The sequence below is a fragment of the Cyrtonyx montezumae genome, unplaced genomic scaffold, assembly GCF_038088225.1.
Source record: "Cyrtonyx montezumae isolate F1298 unplaced genomic scaffold, pur_monq_1.0 scaffold_11, whole genome shotgun sequence".
Classification (NCBI taxonomy): domain Eukaryota; kingdom Metazoa; phylum Chordata; class Aves; order Galliformes; family Odontophoridae; genus Cyrtonyx; species Cyrtonyx montezumae.
Window position 1 is genome coordinate 10,399,325 of NW_027071837.1, and position 20,421 is coordinate 10,419,745.

Consider the following 20,421-nt stretch of genomic DNA (forward strand, 5'->3'; position numbering starts at 1 on the left):
TTGACATGTGCTTCCTATAAACCCATCATCCCAGAGTGGCTTCTGTGCATGCACTAAAAGAACATCAGCTGCAGCTGCTCCGTTACAAGGAAATTCCATCTTGGAGCTGCGATGCCTGCAGCTGCCTCTTACAGCTTTGATGCTGCTCAGATCTCATATTTGAGGGTTAAGGTGATCACTGCAAGAATCAGCAAGGGAGAGTCTGTGTAGGAAAAGTCTTGCAAAATCCCCTGGGTGTGCTGCAGCCCTCCTCATCCCCACCGAGATTGGTCCTGGCTGTAAGACACTGAGTGAGCATGGGGAAGTGACACGTCCCTGTCCTGCTGAACTGAGTCAATGAGACAGTGGTTACCAGCATGCTACCAGTGGAGAACAAAGAAGAGATTTTCCTGTGCCTTGGGGCAGAAAGGCTGTGGCAGAGCCGAGGGAACTCATTGCCCATGGTGGCAGTTCATCAGACGTCATCAAATCCCAATTTGTGATCCTACCTGAGGGCAGTGAGGCCCCAGCACTGCTGCCCAGAAAAGCTGTGTGCACCCCACCCCTGGAGGTGCTCAAGGGCAGGTTGGATGGGGCCCTGGGCAGCCTGAGTTAGTCAGGGGCACAGATGGGGGTTGAATGGGCTTTGAGGTCCCTTCCAAACTGAGCCATTCTGTGATCTCTGCGAGACGCAGGAGCAGGCCCTTTGGGGAGCAGGCTCCTGCATCTCACAGGCTGTCAGCTGATGGAAGATAATTATTTCTCCTGCATGTAGCTGTAACAAAGTTGATTCCCAGTAACTCTGACCTACAACATGCCAAGAAGGAATCTGTTACTCCTGTTTACACGCAGGATGCCAGCAGAGAGAAGAAATACCCGAGATGCTCGTCAAACCAGGGAGAGCAGGAGCAGGGAGCAGCAGACCAAAACCCTCAGCCCCTCGTGCACCCCACCAGCTTGTTTTCACAGGGCCGCAGCCCAACAGGTGAGGCAGAACCCACGGTAGCACCGCGTGCCTTGCGTTCTTCATTTATTTATTTTCATGATGATGATGACGACCCTCTCTAAAAATAAAATAAAATAAATGAAGAAGAAGAAAACCCTATACACTGAAAGCAATTAGGTGAGGACCTCGCCGCCCATCGTTCCGCAGAGGGGACAGAACCAGCCCGGTGCCAGCTGCCGCTGTCGGTGGCGGCAGCTGTGTGACGGCGGCTCTCCGAGGAGCCCCCCCACCCCCCCCTCCGCTGCTGCCCGGCCCTCTGGGGGCGGGAGGCGGCCCCTCGCGGGGAGCTAGGACCCTGCGCGGAGCCCCTCCTCCGCCCGCCGCCGACTCGCAGAAGAGATGCCCAACTTTCCCCTGCCTCCCCGGCGGCGCGGAGCCGGGCGGGAGGCGGCGGGGCTGGAGCGCGGCGCAGCGGGCATCGGGGGGGTCCCGCCGCCGCCGCTCCCCCCAAGCCCGGATCCGGCCCTCGCCTCGCCGAGATGCCCGCGGTGGTCCTGCTGCTCTGCCTGGCCCTAGGGCCGGCGCTGCGCTCCGCCAGGTGAGCATCCCGCCGGACGGGCGCCCGCCCGCTGCCTCAGTTTCCCGTCGGGGTGATGATGACGGACGCGGAGTTGCGGCGCGGTTTCGGCGGGGATCTGGGCACCGCCGTTCCCTCGGCTGCTCCTGGCAGTCCGCCCCGAGGATCCGCGTCCCGCCGCACCGTGCTCGCGCGGTGCCTTTGCGCTTCGGGTCCCCCATTTTGCACGCCCCGAATCGAGGGGACGCCTCGTTCCCTGCATCGCCATCCCTTCTCCGCACGAATCCCGCCCAGGGCTGAGCTCTGGGGGGGGGGGGGGGGGGACACGACAACCAGAGGGAGCTTGGCATGCCCCGGCCGCTCCGAGCATCACCGGAGCATTTCCACCCGGAGCTGAGCGGCGCCCCTCCGCTGCCCCCATCTATCGGGAGGGGACGGTGCGAGCTCTGCCCCGCTCCACAGGTTGGCACCGGGGCCGGCCTGGGTGCTGCGCGGATAGGGACGAGGGGGCAGCGAGGGCACGGGGCCGGGGGCATGGCTCTCCCCCAGCACCCTTCTGTAAACAGCAATGAAAGGCCCCACGCACGAGGGGTTTTTAAGTTTCTTTATCTTTTTATTTCTCCTTCCTTTTTCTTCCCCCCCCCCCCCCAATTTATTCTTATTTATATTTTAATTTATTTTTTATTTATTACTATCGTTTTGACAATTGCTATCCCCTCTGGTGAGTTTAATGGCTGGATCGGGGAAGAACAAGTCAGCAGATTGTTGCCCCCGGGGCTCGAGAGAAGAGGGATTTCACTGGCTGAAGCTAATTGACAGAATAAGCCGCCTTAAAGCCGATCAAATCCCATTACAAATGCAGTCAGGGGCAAGGAGCACGAATCCTGCTACTGATGGTCTCCTCTGCCAGACTCCCTGAACTCCGGTCCGTGCTGGTGTCCTCCAGAGATCAGCTGTGCCAACATGGGGACAGAGAGAGCAGCCCCACGGCTCATGCCTGGCACCCAAGCTCTAATTGAGGGGCTCAGAGCTGAGAGGGGCCTGTGATGGTTCCAGTTCCTCTGTCACACTGTGCTTAGACGGGACGGGTTGCAAAATTGGACGGAGGTGGTGTTAAGTCCTGTATTTACGTGCCCTTGAGCGAGAAGCTATACCCTACAGCTGGCCCAGGTTCCCTTCTGCCTGGTGCCAGTACCTACTTCTTCCCTGAGCTGCCAGGAGAAGCAGCTGTGCCTGGTGTGGGGGCGATGGAGCAGCAGAGGAAGACTGCGGGAGAAGAAGGAGTAAAGGAGCAAGCAGTACCACTGGGGTCTCATCCTGCACTCACTGCATTTTCTTGGCTGCAGGCAGCCCTGCGTTAACAGTGGGTGCCTGGGTGACGGGCTAGGATCAGATGCAGTGTGTGCAAGCTCTCCTCTCAGCATGTGCTGCAAGACCCCAGCATGGGGTGGGCTGGATGCTCTGTGCTGTGACTCAGCAATCCCTAGGCCATTTCCCCATCAGCATTTCCCAGGGCACTGCCTGGCTGGGATGGGGCACCCAGCTCAGAACCTTGGAGGTGTATCTAGCACAATGTTACACCTCCAGAAAGCTGAGATTGATAGTGCAGGCTTCACCAACAGGGCTTCAGTGAGTGTGCTGTACAAGGAGAGGTATGAGGACAGGTAAAACACACACAGTACTGTTCAGTGAGCCCCCTCTCCCTAAATTCTTTGCATACTTCTGATTTAGTTTAATTGGCCTGAACGTTCCTGTGACTACAAGCCCTTGGAGGCATTGGGATGGGTGACAAGGACACATTAGCATGTGGTAATTGGGATTGAGCACAGTGTTGTGTCAGCCAGGTGAAATGTCCTTGCGATGTGTTGCTGTCTGTTCCTGTGGTGCAGGCGAGGCACTGAGCTGCGTTTGCAGAGGGGTGGGACACTCACAGCCCGGGGTCAGCACCTTCTCCTGGACATCTCTGCTTCAGGACCGGGGACGGAGCTCAGGGCAGGCACCAGCACCCCGATGGTGGCATCTCTTAGTGTGAAATGCTACCAGCTCCAGACTTTGTTGGCACACCTGAGGCTGCTGGGCAGGGTCACAGCAGAGCTGGGAGAAGCACTCGGTTCTGCTGGCCTCCCTTCAGTTCCCCTGCCCATGCAGCAGGGCAGGACGGAGCTGAGGTCCACAGCAAAGGGGCAGAAGGGCAGCAAGTACTCAACAACCTGGGACTGCACCTGCTGGGACCCACTTTGCTGGCCTGGCTTATAATCTGCCCATCAGTGCTCTTGGGAACCTCATCAAAACAGGTGCCTGCTTGAGTAAAGCAGAATAAGGGAGGCAAGCAACTGGCAGTGTCCTGCAGTAATGCCCAGGGTTGCCCAAGGAGTGTTGTCCAATCCCATCTGTACACATGGGCACATCGGACAGGACACTTCCCTGCCAGGCTGCCTGCTCAGAGCAGGGCTCCCCGCAGGTCCCCAGCTCTGCCCTGCAGTGTCCCTGTGCCCTCCTGTGCCGCTGTCCCTACACTGCTCTCCCAGCTGCACCCTGTGGCTGTGAGGAGCAGTGCTGTGAGGTGGCTGTTTTGACATTTCCACGAGCAGAGGTGAGGAAATGTGGCTCTGCCTTTCCTTCTGGCTGCACGGAGACATATGGGAGCTGGCTTTCCCCTGTCACCCAGCCAGAGCCAGAGCGAGGAGACAGAGCCACGGGGACAGCACTGTGCACAGGAGCACTGGGCATCGCTGCAGGTTTGTGGTGTGACATTCCCATCTGCAGCTCGAGTGGGACACGCGCAGCCTCCATCCCTTAGCTCCTGTCCTCTGTGATAGCTCCTGGGCTCTTCCCTTCTTGGTTTGAACTAGGGCCACTTTTGGGGAGGCAGGGGGCTCGAGAGTGGCACCAGAATCATATCTGGCAGGCAAGAGCTGCTCTGTATGTCTTACATGCATTCAGCAAAAGCATATTTTCTCCAGCAAAAGCTGGCTTGCTTATGCTAAAATGGCTTAGCGTGGTTTAGTAGCCCAGGATTAGCTGCATTAGGAAAAAAAAAAAAAGAGAGAGAGAGAGAGATAGAGAAAAAAAATATATTTTCGGTAGTGTCACTGCATCTGTAATATGGATGTGGCTCCTACCCCAAACTGCAGGGTGTTCAGCAATAGTGCAAAATGGGGAAAGCCAGAAAGCTGAGGTCAGAGTATGCAGCCTGGCCTGGTTTAGCCCAGGGGGAACGTTTAGTGCTCTGCCACGGCCCTAGAGCTGCAGGAGCTGGGTTCAGATGGGCAGCAAGAGGGCAGAATGGCTTCAGGTGATGGATCCTAGGTTGGATCCCAGCACGAGGTTCTGCTGTGTTCCCACTTTACTGAAGGCAGCAAGGAAAGCAGCTGGGCTCACTCTCACTCTCCCCTGCTTGTCCCCCTGGCCCCAGGAGCCAGGTTTGGGGTGGGTGCAGTCCCAGGACTGCAGAGCTGCCCCTGGGCCGCAGTTGGAAGGCTGCGAGCTGGTGCTGCTCCGGCTCGGGTAGGGAAGCACAACCTGACAGCCCTGCTTAAGACTCCTTAAGCCTCGTTAGGAAGTGCAGCGCGCAGTCAGACGGGGAACGACGAGCTGATGTAGCAGCACCTAACGTGCAGCGGCAGGCAGGCAGCCGCACACAGCCCAGCCCCTGCCGGGAGACGCGTTCCAGCACCTGAAAGCCGGGGAGATGCAAGGAGTCAGAAAGAGGCTGTGAAAGCAACTTGCATCGGGGGTTTAAAAGAGGGGCTTCTGGTAAACGAATGGCAGCACGTCAGCGCAACGCCTTTCTTCCCCTCATCATCTGCCTGGCACTGAAGGCACCGGAGGTGCCCACTTACACCTCGGAGCTGCGGGCTCCAGCTGGGAGGTGTCAGCAGCAGGCAGCTCCTGCTGAGCCCCTGCCTGGCACGGCAGCGGGGGACACGCTGACACGTCAGACGATGAGCTGGGTGGGAGGTAGGATTGCTCGGCATCCTCTCACCTGTATGGCTGTGTCTTTGTAGGGACTGGGTTGTGAATGAGCTGCCCAGAGCACTGTGAGCACGTGGGCCTAATTTAATTAGAGAGGGGGATAGGAAAGCTCCTTTAGGAAAAGGGGAGGTACTAAGGGTTTAGAGAGGGCATTTTTGAAAGGGGTGGGGAGAAACTGCTGTTCGGTGCAATGTCTGAAGGGGGACAAATACTGGCTTGGGACTGAAAGATGCTCCAGCTTCTCCATCTCTAAGTGGAGAAGGAAGGATTGGTGAGTAGGAATGGGTTGTGGCAGATCACAGCCCGAGGGCAGAGGAGTTTGCATAAGGCTTTAATTTCCCAGGATCTGTACAGGGCAGATGGCTGCGTGCCTGGTGAGCCAGGCTTGCAGGGATTGGTGGCTTTAGGACTTCTTCTCTGAAGTGTTTTCTTTATAGACACTTTTTGCCCCAGATGTTTTTTGGTCACTGTTGCCTTCCCTGAAGATGCCTGCTCCAGGTGTCAGCAGCTGTGAGCCCAGCTAAGGTCCCTTGGGTCAGCAATGAGCAGAGGTGTGTCATCTCCACAGCACTGCTGAGTGGAGATCTCCAAGCTCCTTGCACTCCTCCTCCTCCTCCCTCCCTTTTAGTGCCTGTGAAACTCAGCTGTGCCCCCACTCCCTCTGAGCACCAGAGAGATGTCACAGTGATGTTGCTTTTGTCTCTGCTCCAGGTGTGAGAGCACAGAGGAGTATGATTACGATTACCTCAGCATCAATAAAACCTGGGTCCTCACCCCCAGGGCACAGGAAACAGATGCTACACAGATCCTTAACTCACTGCTGAAGAACTACGACAACAAGCTGAGGCCTGACATTGGCAGTAAGTGTCCCTGAGCTCTCGTGGGCAGCCTGGCAGTGGATGGTGACCTGGCCCAGGTTTTCCATTAAAAGAATGAGGCTGCTGTAGTTGGGTTTTTGGTCAGGTTGAGCCACTCTTCTCCCTGCTGCGCACCTACAACTCCCCCTCGTCCTTCACTAGTGATTCTGGCTCCCAGCTCTCTTACATATTTTATTTTCTTTACAGTCAAGCCTACATTTATTGATGTGGATATCTACGTGAACAGCATTGGGCCTGTGTCTGTCATCCAAATGGTGAGTGGCATCTCTGCTGTAGGAGCAGAACGCTGCAGCTGAGGGCATGGGATGTGGGAGGCAGCTGGCTTGTGTCTCACTGGTGTCACTGCAAGAAAGATGTCAAGGCTCTGGAGATGCCTAAAGAAGGGCAATGGAGCTGCGAAGGAGCTGGAGCCCAAGTGTTATGGGGAGTGGCTGATGGAACTGGGATTGTTTATTCTGGAGAAGAGGATGCTTAGGGCAGACCTTGTTATTCTTTACAACTCCCTGAAAGGAGACCGTGGCAAGATGGAGGTTGGCGTCTTTTCCCAGGTAACTGTAATAGATAATGGCTTCAATTTGTGCTAGGGGAGGTTCAGGTTGGAAAACTTCTTCTGCAGAAGAGTGGTGAGGCACAGGAACAGGCTGCCCAGGGAGCTGGTGGAGTTGCTGCCCCTGGGGCACTGAGGGATGTGGTTAGTGGGCATGGGGGGAGTGGGTTGGTGGTTGGACTACTTGATCTTAGAGGTCTTCTCCAACTTTAACATTTCTATGATACTAAGAGGTGGATTTGTTGTGAAGAAGTGCTCTGACCTGCTGATAACTGGGGTGTGGATGGTTTTACTGCCATTTCTGGAGAGGAGCAAAGTGAGCTCAGTGACCCTGCCATCCTCACAAGCTTTCTCATCTCCACCAGCCACGTGTGGCTGCCTGGTTTTCCTGCTCTGCCGAGAAGAACATGAGCACCAGGATGCTTCAGGTGAACTGCTCTGCCCTGTCAGAGCTCATGCTGTAGTCGCTGGGAGAGAGAGAAACTGTTGCCATGTATGGACACCTAGAAAGCCTGTGATGCTGGGAGGGGAATGTCTCATATTCAATACTCTGCTTCTGCTCCTGCCACCTTAGATAATGCCACTGTCACTGTGATGGCTTCTGCTCATGGTTCAAGCCTCTGCTGTATTGGGAGCTCTGGAAAGTCTCCATAGAGATGCTCCTTGCTCTGCAGAGCCTCCAGGCCACACACTGGAGAGCAAGTGTTGATTATTTTTCACAGGAAGCTTTCATTACTGTTTTTTTTCATCTTCTGTCAGACTTTGAAAGACATGGGGCAACATGGTAGAGAGGATGAGGGAGAGAGCCAGGATAGCCTAACTCTTTGTCTCTCTCCATACAAAATGGAGCAGAAACAAGTCCCCCGTCCCCCCCCCCCCCTCCTAAAAAGGAGCTGGGAAAAAAAGAGAGTTCTCAGGATGGATACCTTTTTATTTTCCCAAGTAGAAAATTTCCACTAAGCAATGTCTTCAGGGGATGGAGGAATGGCACTGTAGATGTAGGACAAGTTTCAATCCCAAAATCATTTCAAAGCAGCCTTTCCTATCCCTATATTTGTGGGTCAGGTCTCTGGGAGAAGAACCACAGCTGGTGGTGCCTAACCCGGGCTGTCACCTCTGTCTGTCAGCACACATCTGCTTTGACCTGCCTGGAAGTGCCAAGAAATTCAAGCCAAGCCACAGTGCATATTCTCATGCTTCCACTTTCCTCTTCATCTGTTTCCCTTACCCTTTTATCGATCTCTTGGAAACTCCATTTCCCTCGGAGTTCTGCGTGACCACAAGTGGGGGTGGGGAGCAAAGAGTGGCTCAGAAGAACCCATTCAGAGTTCATCTCTTCTTCAAAGCAGAGGCAACAGGCACTGTTAGTCTGGTTTCCTAAGAAACAAAGCTTATGCCATAGTGATGCGTATGTGAGGAGTATGTGCGCCCATCCCAGTCCTTCACTAGTTTTTGATCCGCTGAGCTGATAATCTGGCAGCAAATCTTGGGCCTTCAGGCATGTTCAGCTTCTTCACTGTGTTGGGAAATCTATAAGATAGAGTAGCTGTGTCCACTGCTTCCTTCTCATCCTAGCATCTCAGAGGGGTCACAGGACTTTCTGGTCACTGCTGGGAGGGACCTGAAGACACTTCCATATGATGTCTGTAAGAGTGTACTTGGGGAAAATCTCTGCTGCCCCATCCTCTGAAATAACTTCTGAAGCTTGAATCAGGGATGCCCTTAAGATTAACCTTCCTTTCTGAGATGCTGGGCTGATACTAAAGGTCCTGAGGACTGCTGGACCTAGGTCTTTTAATCTTGGTTGGCAGCCTTCTGCCATCTGCACTGCTGTATTCTTCTTCTGGCTCAGGAGAGAGACTGCACCTGCCTGTAACTTCTGAAAAACGAGAAAAGGGCTGTAACAAAACTGCCACAGTGTCATGGCTGAACTTGGCTGCTTCATCTGTTTGTTCTTCCCCACTGATGCAACAAATTAAGTCATTCAGAAGGTTGTGCCAGCCACTGGCAGGTTGGCATCAAGTGTGTGATCCAAGATCGTCTTTGCTGGGCATGTACCATTCCCATTTTTAGAGCTCCTTCTGTAAGGAAAGCTCTGCCTTCTCTCAGCTGTCAGGCCTGTCCCATATACCCGAACTTTCATTTCTTTTTTTCTTTTCCCCTCATAAACAACCTGAGGGAATACATGGGGAAGGGAACAAGAATCTCTGATCTAGATCTTTCCTGAGTCCATGGTGAGATTTCTTTTAGCTGTTCCACCTGGGCGTCTGTGGTGCCTGTTGCAGACACAGAGCTTCATGCAAGCTGAAAAGACACTGGAGGGGAAATGATGCACTGATCTCTTTCAGGAGCATTGCAATAACAGCATCTTGGGTGTAAACATTTCTCTTGCACGAGGCCAGGCTGTATAGAAGGTAAACACCCAGTTTTGCCTTAAGAAATACAGCACTATGACTGTGGCTACTGGGTTAGACCTGTACGTCTGAAGGAGCATCTGATATGCTGGCAGGGGAGGAAGCTCCAGGAAAACAACACAGTTTGACTACTAGTGTCCTGTGATCTTCTGCTCACCCCTCACAGGGTTAACCACTCACTGCTGTCTGCAGCCTGGTGATGCTCTGTCAGTGCTTAGGAGCTGGTCCTGCGTCGCTGCTGCTCAACCTCCAAATGATAAATCACGTCAGGATGCAAAACTGATTCCGGTCCTTAAAAATGAATAGGTGATTTGAAAATGCCCTGCGCCGAGTGTGAATTCTGCATCCTTCTCATCAATCATTTGTCATAAATAACATTAACATTCAGGAGTCAGCAGAACGCAGGCAGGTTTGGAGGGCGAAGAAATGTGAAGTGATTTCCTGGTATCTCTTGTAGATCAAAATGGCAGTCTTGTTTCCTATTTAGGTACTTGAGCATATTTTGTATTCCCTCGTCTATGAAAAGGACTTTCTAAGCGGTGCCAGCTCTGGGGCAGTCTCCAGAAAGAAAGCAAGGAGATGGTTAAATTAAAGGAATAGTATTTAGGAGCCTGAGGCCTCTGTAGGGTTGTATCCTTCTGTAGATGCGCTGAGAGGAAAAGGTGTGAGAAGGAGCTGTTTCTGTCGGGCCCCAGTGCTTCATACTCTGGTTGCTGAGTGGGCTGGGATTTTGAAAGGGGCACAAGTGGCTTTCTTATCGTCTGAACCTGTTGTGTTTGAGGCACTTGGGTTTCCCAGGGTATTGGGAAGATGCCTTTGGGGAAAGGCACGTGGCTGCAAGCTCTTCCAGGGCTGCCTGCTGCCACTGGGTGCCAGCCAGCAGCGCCTCAAGCCAAATGAGTTATCACCCGCAGTGCTGTAGTTTTCCAGGCTGTGCCACAGATTTGGATGCCCAATTAGATTCCCATTAACACAGATGATGTTAGGTGTCCTTGGCGTGTCACTAAGCATGATGCAAAAACCTGCCTTGCTTCTTCTCTAAGTGTTCACAGGCAGATATTCTAGGGAGGGCTGCAGTAGTTGGGGACCTAGGGGTGGGGCTCTGGGTTCAAATCTGTCACTGACTGGTTGTTTGCTGAAGGTATTTGCTCCTGGTTTTGTTTGGTAATGGCATTATTGCTAAGGATTATGGCTTTCACTGGTGTCAAGGGCGCCTAGAGCTCTGGATCACCTTCTTTTAGGAATGCTTAACTCTCAGGAAATGGTTCTGTAGAAAGAATTTATTTGCCAAATGTTGGGGCTGAGTGTCTTTTAGTCCTGAAAGTGTCCATGAGGATCAGCAAGGGGTGGGACTGAAAAACTGCTTCTGTTCCTAGCTTTGCAATGGAGCAAGTCCTGCTCTTCATGTCCTCCCAGAGATCTGAGTTGCAATGTACTTTTCTTCCTTTCTTGAGCAAAACCAAATGTGAGGCACAAGGACTTAATGTGGAGAACATGGTGCAAGCACTGCAGCAGCCTCCTCGCCAAGTGGACACATGTTTTTCAGACAGGGGCTTGCCTTGGTGTCTTCGGGTGATCAGGATTAAAGGTAGTGAAGGTTGAGTTAGTTCTGGTGCTGGAGACTCCTCTGTGGTGCATACGAAGGTGTTAAAAACAGAAGATGCCCCTGTGCATGCAATTCTGTAGCCTAACTTGATGAAAGTTCTGCTGAGATTGTAAACCATCGTTGGTCATAATGATACCAAAGACAAAAAGAGCAAAAGGTGGCTCTGCCATTCACCAGGAATCACCAAATTCTGCTGCTCCTGAAGAGTATGCCTTTTCCATGGGCTAGCACTGAGCTCCTGCCTCCACTGTAGCGACAAATTATTGTCCTACCTCCCCCACTGAGGGGGAAACTGGCATCCAAGGAGGGTGATGTATCCAAATGCACGTGTTGAACATTCCCTCCCTCCCCTCTTTAGGTAGGAGAAGCTACGCACGATTAAATTCATAATGCTGTGCCTGGCTGCAGTAGTTACCATGCAACACACTAACGAAATTGAGGATGAAGAACATATTTTCCCGTGTCTAGAGTATTGCAGAATAGATTTAATAGATTTGCATGTATGATGCATTTGTGAAACCCTGGGAAGAAGGAAGGAGGGGTGGGGGAAGAACAGGGGAAATGTTTATTCGTTATCAGATGATGAATAATTAATTTACAAACGTTGTCTTGTTAACTATAAATTAAATCCTCATTTGACACACTTTATAATTTAAAAGTATAAGCACAGCGTGAATGAGGAGAACTCCCCACTGACTGCTTTCATGAAATCCTGAGGAGTCGGGAGGGAAGGTCGGGCTGCCACAGCTGAAGCTGATGTGGGGCAGTGGTGGGAGGGGGCTGCAGGCCTGGGGGGCCTGGGCTCTTCACCACCACCTGCAGGTTTCTGCACAGGGCTGCCTTAGTGGCACGGGGAGGCAGGGGCTGCCCGCACAGCCCTGTTCCCTCATTGCTCCTTCCCCACTTGGAGCTGCGGGTGGTTGAGAGGTTGAAGTGCAGCTCTCGGAGCAAAATCCCCGTGGGTGCCACTGCGTGCGGTGAGTCGGCAGCTGCTTGTGCTCGTCTGAGCTGTCCCAGCAGCGAGGGCAAAGATCTCCAAGGGAGGAGCTGGGTTTTACCTGGCTAAGCCTTGCTGAGAGCCCTTCGGCATTCAGTGGCACCTCGCTCAGAAGCAGAGCTGCATCCTGAGCAGTGAGCTGGGCTTGTGGGAAGGCAGCAAGCATGGGAACCACTGCAGGAAGCCCGGAGCAACAGCCCTGGTGTCAGGCTGCAAGGCTCAGGTTAATATCTTCATTCCTTCTTAATAGATGGGGAAAGCGAGACCGGTAATAATTGTCTGGCTCTGAGGAACACTTAAGTCTTGATTATACTTAGCCTCAGCTGCTTTGGAATAAGTAGGAAGGAAATGAAATGAAAATGGCTTGCTTTTTAAGATGCTTGAACGCTGTGCTCTGGAGCGCAAGATAAGCCTATAGGTAAAGGGAATGTGTTACCTCCCCCTCCTTTCCTGATAACACTCCAGCAGTTGCGCAGCTCTTCTCAACTGAAAGGACTTAAACACGCTTCACAAATCATCTGTTTAGGAGGCAACAGCCCAGATGCACCCACGGCTGGGGTGGACTGCAGCATCTACGGTGCGCAGCGGTGTTCTGCCAAGGACTTGCATTGCCTGGTGCGCAGCACAGGAAACACTCGTGTAATGAGCAAGGTCAGGTTTTGGTCCCAATAAAGACGTATGTTGTAGAAAACTAAAGTGCTGGGAAATGAGTATGAAGGGTCCTGGTGCTTTTCCTGGCTGTTGGTTTCCACGCCTGAGTGGTGGCTCGGTGCAGCTCCTCGCTGGGGCTGGCGGTGCATTTCTAACAGCTGCACAAATACTCATTTGCTCAGGGAGCTCGTATCTCTCAATTCCTTGGCATTCAGAATCAGCCACCTGAGCCTCGCCCTGCGTGCCCCAGCATTAGGAGGGGGACTGCTCCCCATGTAGCTGCTCATGTTCCCGTGGTGGTGCAGTTAGGTAGGCAGAGAAGGGCACCAGCCCTCCTGGAAACAAAATCTGTCATTGTCTTAAGAAAAAATCCACGAGGCCACTGAGGAATAGGAGGTCATGTGTTATGTGTGGGACAAATCATGAGCTGCACAGAGGGTCTAATGGAGTAAATGAGTTATTCCCACCCTGGACATATCCCAAGAGCTTCACAAGTTTCAGGGTCTGCTCCCAAACCAGATAAGGGCTGATTTATTTGCTATGAATAATTCAACCAGCTCCATTTATTATCTAGAACATACACTAATCCCCTCCAGATATTTTCTGTGTGACATCCATGTCGGCATTTTATTTATAGGCTGTTTATTGTGCAGAAAACACGAGGAGTTTCTTATCAGCAAAGATGAACAAAAAGCTGGGGGTTTGCTCCTAGAATCTGGAGCTCAATAGAAGATGACAACCTGGACAGATGGATTCTGGAGAGGAAAAAGGCTGTTTTTTGGAGGCATTTCTGGAGAACAAAGCCCCAGAGTTAATTAACATCCCCAATCAGATGCTAAATGGAGATGGTGACTGTGCCCTGTTGGGTTTCTCAAAGTGCAGTGTCAATACAGCACTCAGGAAGCAGACCTTGGGCAGTGTGGGATGTCAACGTTCATAATTCATAGAACCACAGACTATCCCGAGCTGGAAGGGACCCATAAGGATCACTGAGCCCAATTCCTGGCTCCACAAAGGACTGCCCAAAAATCAGACCTAATGCAAGTAATTTAGCAAGTGGCTTCTGTAAATTCTTTCACAGATCTGGTTTCTGGCCTTCTGCTGGCAGAAATGGCTCCATTCTGCATTTACTTTGTGCCAGCCATTGGCTGAAGAAAAAGGAGATTTCTCCAATCTTAACACAAGTTTTTGTAGCCCAGAGTCCTTGCAGGTAGGGAAGGATGTTTGTGTGGTGAGCTGAGATGCTTGTGTCGTAACATGCAATTCCTCACCCTTAACCACAGAAAACCTTTCTAACATATCTCATAGCTGCAACCATTGCATCTGGGTCTCTCTTTCCAGAGATCTCCACCAGCACCGGGTCTCCTGTTGTTTAAAAAAAAACCCTAATGACAGCTTCCCAGTAACAGCCAGCTCTCCTTGCTCTGAGTAGGGTAGCCAGGCTGCAGGGACATCCCTGAGCTCTGGTGTGATCTGTCTCAGTCAGTAGGAGCTATGCCAGAGCATCAGAAGAGGCTTTGCTGGGTGCACAGGTGTAGAAGTGGCTTGGATCAATGAGAAGTAGGAATTCTGCCTGGATGTGCCTTGGGGATGCAAGCTTGGAGCAGCCACACAGCTGCAGCTCATCGAGAGGAGTGTGGATGTGGCTGTCTTCATCACAAACCCATCAGCTAATGGAGATGCTCTTCAGGTACCCAGAGGCTGACGTCTCTGCACAGACGTGGATTTGTGGCCGGGCCAGGAAGCATGTGTTTGACTCTAGTACTAATCTGTGCTCTGAACCTCATTAAATTGATTCTCCCAAGTCAAAGGGAAAGCACTATTGTGTCAAATTTGAAAGATATAGGCTCTGAGCTGTACCAATAGTTGTCACTTGATGGGCTGAATTATTTTTAAGGCAGTTGATTTATCTGAGCTGAAGGCTTTAGATCTCCCCACAGGAGAGTTCAGGATATTTAAGGTGCATGAGAGGAAAGTCAGTGCGGTGGCAGAGTCTGGGGTTTGTGGTCTGGGGTTCACTGCACTGGGGTGCAGCTCTCACTCCCACCTTTGCTGAGACAGATAAAATTTTTTCAGCATTTCCGAGGGAGAATGGGTTGAGGGACAACCAAAACATTTACATGTGGCATCATCAGAATGCTTTGCTTTGCTTTTCATACGGTGATAAATTCTGCCCTGTAACTAAAGCATTAGAATGAAGATTGGGAAATAGAAGTTGAAATGAAATGAATCAGATAAGGGTAAAGGAAAATATTTTGTTAGCTTATTGAAAGAGAAAAAGAAGTTTCTAAGTGAAATGATGTGGTTGCAGTAATTCATTTTAGATTTTGACGCTTTTAGTTTATTTTCAGCAGAAGTTTTTTCGGTAGATATTGGTTCTATTTATTTCCTTCACCTTCAGATGAAGGCGTCCTACCATCTCCCTTAAAGGCTGCGTGAAATTTGCCTGCAGTAAGTGTGCAGGGAAATGGCATGTTTCTCCAAATTCAGCAGCCATGTGGGACCACAGGCAATGTGCATCACGAACCTCTCCGTGCCTTGATGCTCAGAGCTGAATATCTGGACTGTTGCATCCTGGTAGAGGTGCTGGGAGGTGGAGATGGAGCTTATGGTGTCAGGGCAGCACTGCTCACCCCAGCTTCATGTGAGGGGCTGCTGTCTAATTGCCCATGAAGCAAACTGCACGTGAGCAGGCCTCAGTGAGGGGCTGAAGAAGAGCTCCACTTCACTCTGCTTCCCCCCATGCATGTCTTGGGTGCCTCAGTCTTCAACCTTTTGTGCTGGTGGGAGATTTGTTAGGGTCACAAGTGAGGGAGCAGGTAGGGCCTGGAGAAATGGGCATATGCTGAAGGTGTGGAACTGATGGTAGCTGGGGACATTTTATGTCCATCTTCATGCAAAGAGGGCTTTGCTGTGAGGGTTCTGTGGTTGCTCTCTGATCTGCAGTTAGCTGGAAGTGGATTAGCCGACTGATGATCTCTGATCAATAGGAGAATGGCAGGTGGTGATGGTGGCTCCCAGGCAGCTGGATGGGGTACGTGTGAATCAAAACACAGGAGTGGGGGAGGAAAACCACCTCACTGCCCAGTGGCTGGTGTCCTGGCTTCCAAATGGCTGAAAAGTGGCTGTGCTGCTGGAAAGGAGCATCACTTGGCTCGGTGTCCCTTCCGTAACTGTGATCCAGCTTGCTTTGCCCTTGAATATTCAACAATTGATACAGAAATTGTCCTTCTTCTGTAACCTGATTCCTTTCTCCCAGCTGCTTCCCTCAGCCTGTGCTCCCTTTAAATCACATTAGGCTGGGCTGTGATTTTTATGGTAGCTTGAAAAGAAGAACTGAGAAAGGAAAAACAACATGAAGCAGGGAGAAGAAGCTAAATTGAGGAACTGGCAGGGCCAGGAGAGAAAACTGGCAAGCACAGCAAGGGGCATGAGAGACAAGATGAAACAGGTTTCCTTGAAAGAGTCATTGGAACAGAGAATGCTCATTCTTTATCTAGGACCAGGAGAGCACAGTGTCAGGAGTGACAATTTCTGCAGAGGGCACAAAACCCTCCCACTTTGTGAAAGCAGAACTTCCTCAGATTCTTTTTTTTTTTTTTTAATTTTAGGTATGTAATTTTTTTCCCTTGGAGTTGAGGGTTAGAAAGGGATTTTTACAGACAAACACTGGTTTTCCTCCTGGCCAGCACACGTATTTCTTTACAATGGACAGAATCTCAGAGATGTGGGCAGTAGGGATGTACTGTGCCCTCTGAAACTTGTTTTGGTGAGAGGACATTGTAGCATCAGCATCTGGGACATGGATCTCTTTAAGTGTCATCCTGGCTCACTGATTCTTGGAGAGCTGAGCCATGCTGCCTAAGCAAGGCTTCTTCCTCGTGAGGCTTTGTGCTGTGAATGTAACATTAGGAACATGATCTAGAGGTGGACTTGGTAGTGTTAGGTTGATGGTGGGATTAATCGTAAGGGTCTTTTTCAGCCTAAATGATCCTATGACTTCTTGTGTGGGGCAGCCCTGGGAAGTCTGCTGCCTCACCACAACCTGTGATTTATCCCCTAGGCACAGCATGGTTGTGGTTAGCAATGCTTCTTCAGGACATCCTGCCAACGTGCTGCCTGAAAAGGCTGTGTGAGAGCTCAGTGCTTTTTGGGAGCAAGTAGGTCATTCAGAGGAGAGCATAATTAGGGAAAGCTTGTAGTGCATTCCCTGCTCTGCATACTCTGTCCCTAAACTCCTGCAGTTGGCCATGGTAGGAGTCTGTTGGGGCAAGAGGACACTGCCTGACGTCATTTGCCTATTCTTATCCTCTCTGGTTTTGCACACCATTGTGCCATGCCATGAGATTTCTGCGCTGGGAGGATGCTTCCAGCTCTGATCCACATAGAAAGCAAAGCTCTCGTGGCTCCCTTTCTCTGCCACCCTTTCCTTTCCATCTTGACCTCAAATCTCAGCTTCTGTAGCAATTTCTCCATCGTTAAGTCTGGAGTGGGAGGGACTTTCTTTATTCTTTTTGCATGACAATTAGCATCCAGCTGAGATCATTAGGCATGTTCCAGTCCATAGAGAGAATCAGCCGCTGCCCTGGAGAGTGTATGCCTTACTTGATGAAGCAAAGTCCCTTAAGAAGGTACCAAGGGGGTGGGAAATGATGTGATGCTTGAATAGGGCCACTATAATTGAAGCTGTTTCTGTTTGTGGGGGCGTATGGGCAGGGTAGCAATGCTTTCTTGATGAGGCAGAAAAGCAGAGTCATGAGCTACTGCCTGAAAGGATTACAGAGTGGGGTACTGAAAGCAGGAGAAGCAAAGCAGAGTGCTGAGACCTCTGTAGAGGTCTACAGTTTTCACTGAACTACTTGGCCTCTGTAAGATTCTCAGCTCCCTTCAAGTAGTGTAGAAGGAACTGGGTGTGAGTGAGAATCAGAGCCTAAGTCTCAGAGACGGTGCTGACTTCAACACCTCCATTGGGTGAACCAACAGCAGCTGCAGGCTGTGCTTGGGTCTGGTAAAAAGGCAGTGGTACAGCCAAACCAAAATCCCCTTCTATGTGAGGTGCCAGGTTGTAGGCAGAGGGACACGTCCAGTTGGTGTGCCCTACACCCAGCAGGATGCTTGATTTAATGCTTTGAAACAGCACAGCTACATGCTTCATGTCATTTATTAGCATTTGGTGGACTTGCCTGCTTTCCTTCACTTCACCTGTGAGCCATTTCTCTGCAACAGGACACACTTCTTGCTCCTGCCTCTGCTTTTTTAGGGGGCAAGGAGCAGGTCCAAGTAGTCCACGTTCCAGACAATGAGAGCCTCAGAGACATCTCCACAGGGATGGCATGACAATCTCAGACAGTGTTCTGGACTGCTCTCCCTGGGAGGAGATTAATGGGACCACCCACCTCCCTTTGTGTGGACCTGGGGGGCTGCAGCAGCCTCTCTTGCAGTCCTAGGCAGAGTCGGACTGTGCCCATCGTGGTGCTTCATTTTAATTGCAGTGAGCGGCATGGGAACGGGAGGTGCAATTAAAGGAATTCCAGCATCTCATCTGAATCTTACGAGGCTGTCCTGAGGGAGCAGCCTTGCTGAGTTAATTGTACACAGTGAGAAGGTTCAGCTTTTAGCCCTTGCAAAGGAAATCTCTTCTTGTCTCATCAAACACCCCATCAGCTTAAAGGACAAATAAACAAGAGCTCCTGCCTGAAGTGCTAAGAATTCTCTTCCCATTATCCTATGAGGTTCTGTCCTCACCTTGTCTCTCCCAACACCTGCTTTCTTCTTCTGACACAGAGTTGCTGCAAGACAAACATCATGGAGGGTGTACAAGCATTCAGAGGTAAAGTTTGATATGCAAACAACATTTCAGCCATGCATGGCTTTGCTTTGCAAGCAGCCCAGGCATTTCCTAGAGATTCCAGTAACTGGGCTGCATCCTTGCTTGGCTCTGAAGGTCTTTACACGTGAATTTCCACCCAGGCCATGCCTTGTCCTGAGGGTGGTGTGAATACAAACTGGAAAGAGGCAGCTTCTTCCCTGTGGTGCTTTGCATAGTACTTCATTAAGTGTTCAGGATCTTCCTCTTTAATCAATTCTGTCCCATCTGTATATAGCATCGCATGCCTCTGCCTTTTCAATAATAGCCTCATCGGGGACAGTGCAGACAGATCGTGCTTCTATAAACCAGAGTCTGGCTGATGTCATGTCTCGACTCAAGGACTTTCCTTGATCCTTTGGGTAATGACTGTTAATCAGATGCTACAACAGACACACGTCTAGGTCACGTGCCCCTGTAGCTCGCAGTGACAGATTCTGTGTACTGGGTTACATTCCCATGAACAGAGGAGCAGGTACAATGAATATCATCAGCTGTCATGGGGGTTTCACATAAGGAGATAACATACTGAAGGACAGCGTGTGGCGTTACAAGAGAACAGCTCAGAAGGAAGGGTTTGGGGGAAAGAAGCAATCTGGGCTTGTTGGTGGGTATAAAAGCCTGCTTTTCCTGGTGAGCAGTTACTCAAAAACAGGATGAGTAGTGTTCAAACATGTTCAAAGCCCTCTGTGCCAGCAAACCAGTTAATTTTTCATGACCTTGGGTGGTCTGCAGCTGGGAACCTGTAAGTTGCCAGAACTACAGCTGCCTGTTTTGGAATCTGTAACTCTACGGGTCACCACTGTTGGCAGTTTGATGTGAAGGAAGCTCTGACAGGGAATTGCACTGCGGGATGGATATCTCAAAGTTTAGGTTTCTTTTTGTGCAGCTGGGACTGAGCGTCGCGTCCCTGCTTGCGCATGCATGGGAGCAGGCATGAGCAGAGGTGTGTGGGAGCTGGCAGGCAGAGATCTCAGGAGGCAGTGTTTGGTGTTGAAAGCCCTGTCCAGTTCCATCTGCAGAGACTGCAAAGGTGAGCAAAGCATGATTGGGGAGTTTGCAATCGACAGCATAGCGTGTACAGCATGTCCTGTTGGAAGGCACCTGACAAGAGCACAGGACGTGGTGATGTATTATAAAAAGAACACTCTCTCAACTGAGATTCCCTGGGCAGAGGCAAAAGACATTCAGACAAGGACAGCACTGCAGAAGTGAAACAGATGGGAAGTTCAGTGTGTCACCTTGAAAACACATATCATTGGAGCTCCGTTCCTGTTGTCCTTGAGAGCTCCCCCAGTCACTCCAGCATCGTGGCCAGAGAGTTGTCAGAGGTGTGACTTGGAGAGAGGAGGACCTTGCAAACATTGTGGAATTTATATTCTCCTTCTTTTACTCTTTGTGTTGGGAAGACAAAGCTGAGTCTCTCTTCACTTTGAGATTTGCACAATTCTGTTGCACTGGAGCTTCGTTCCTTCCTTTCCATCACACCCTGCATTCAGAAGCAGCACCAGAGTGGGGAAATGGGGGCTTCCAGAGCAAAGTGGTCATTACTGTGTGTCAGTGACAGGACTAGGGAAAACCTGGCACTGCCCAACCTCTGTCAGGCAGCAGCTCATGCTGTTAGTAAATGTATACTCTGCTGCCTTTTAACAGTGCATACACATCATTCTAGAAGGAAGTTTCTGCTCACAATGTCTGTGGACAAGAAATTTTGCATCAGATTTGAAGGTTATTCTGAAATAAGGTTATTTCATTTAGCATCAAAGCGTGGAGAGCTTCTCTAGACCTTTTGTGTGCTCCCCACAGCATGAAGCTGACTGCGGGGTGCGGCTCAGGTGTTGTCAGATCTGTTTGCAGGCAGGGAGGGATGCGTGGGATGCTGTGGAGAGGGAAATGCTCGCCTGCGCAAGGCTGTGTGGGTGGAGAGTTGCTCAGTGCAGCTAGATCTGGAGGAGAAGCTTCCTAGCGTGAGCTGCACCCACCAG

At 51.0% G+C, this 20,421-nt stretch overlaps 1 protein-coding gene across 1 annotated transcript in view; it reads left to right on the forward strand.

Moving 5' to 3' along the window:
- The first annotated feature begins 1,319 nt into the window (after window positions 1–1,319).
- LOC136044291 (gamma-aminobutyric acid receptor subunit gamma-4) overlaps window positions 1,320–20,421 on the forward strand; it is a 31,598-nt gene continuing 12,496 nt past the window's right edge. Inside the window, exons 1-3 of the mRNA XM_065729531.1 lie at window positions 1,320–1,523; window positions 6,189–6,337; window positions 6,542–6,609. Of these exons, the coding sequence (XP_065585603.1) occupies window positions 1,465–1,523; window positions 6,189–6,337; window positions 6,542–6,609 (276 nt within the window). The 5' untranslated portion in view covers window positions 1,320–1,464. The remainder of the gene's footprint in view (window positions 1,524–6,188; window positions 6,338–6,541; window positions 6,610–20,421) is intronic.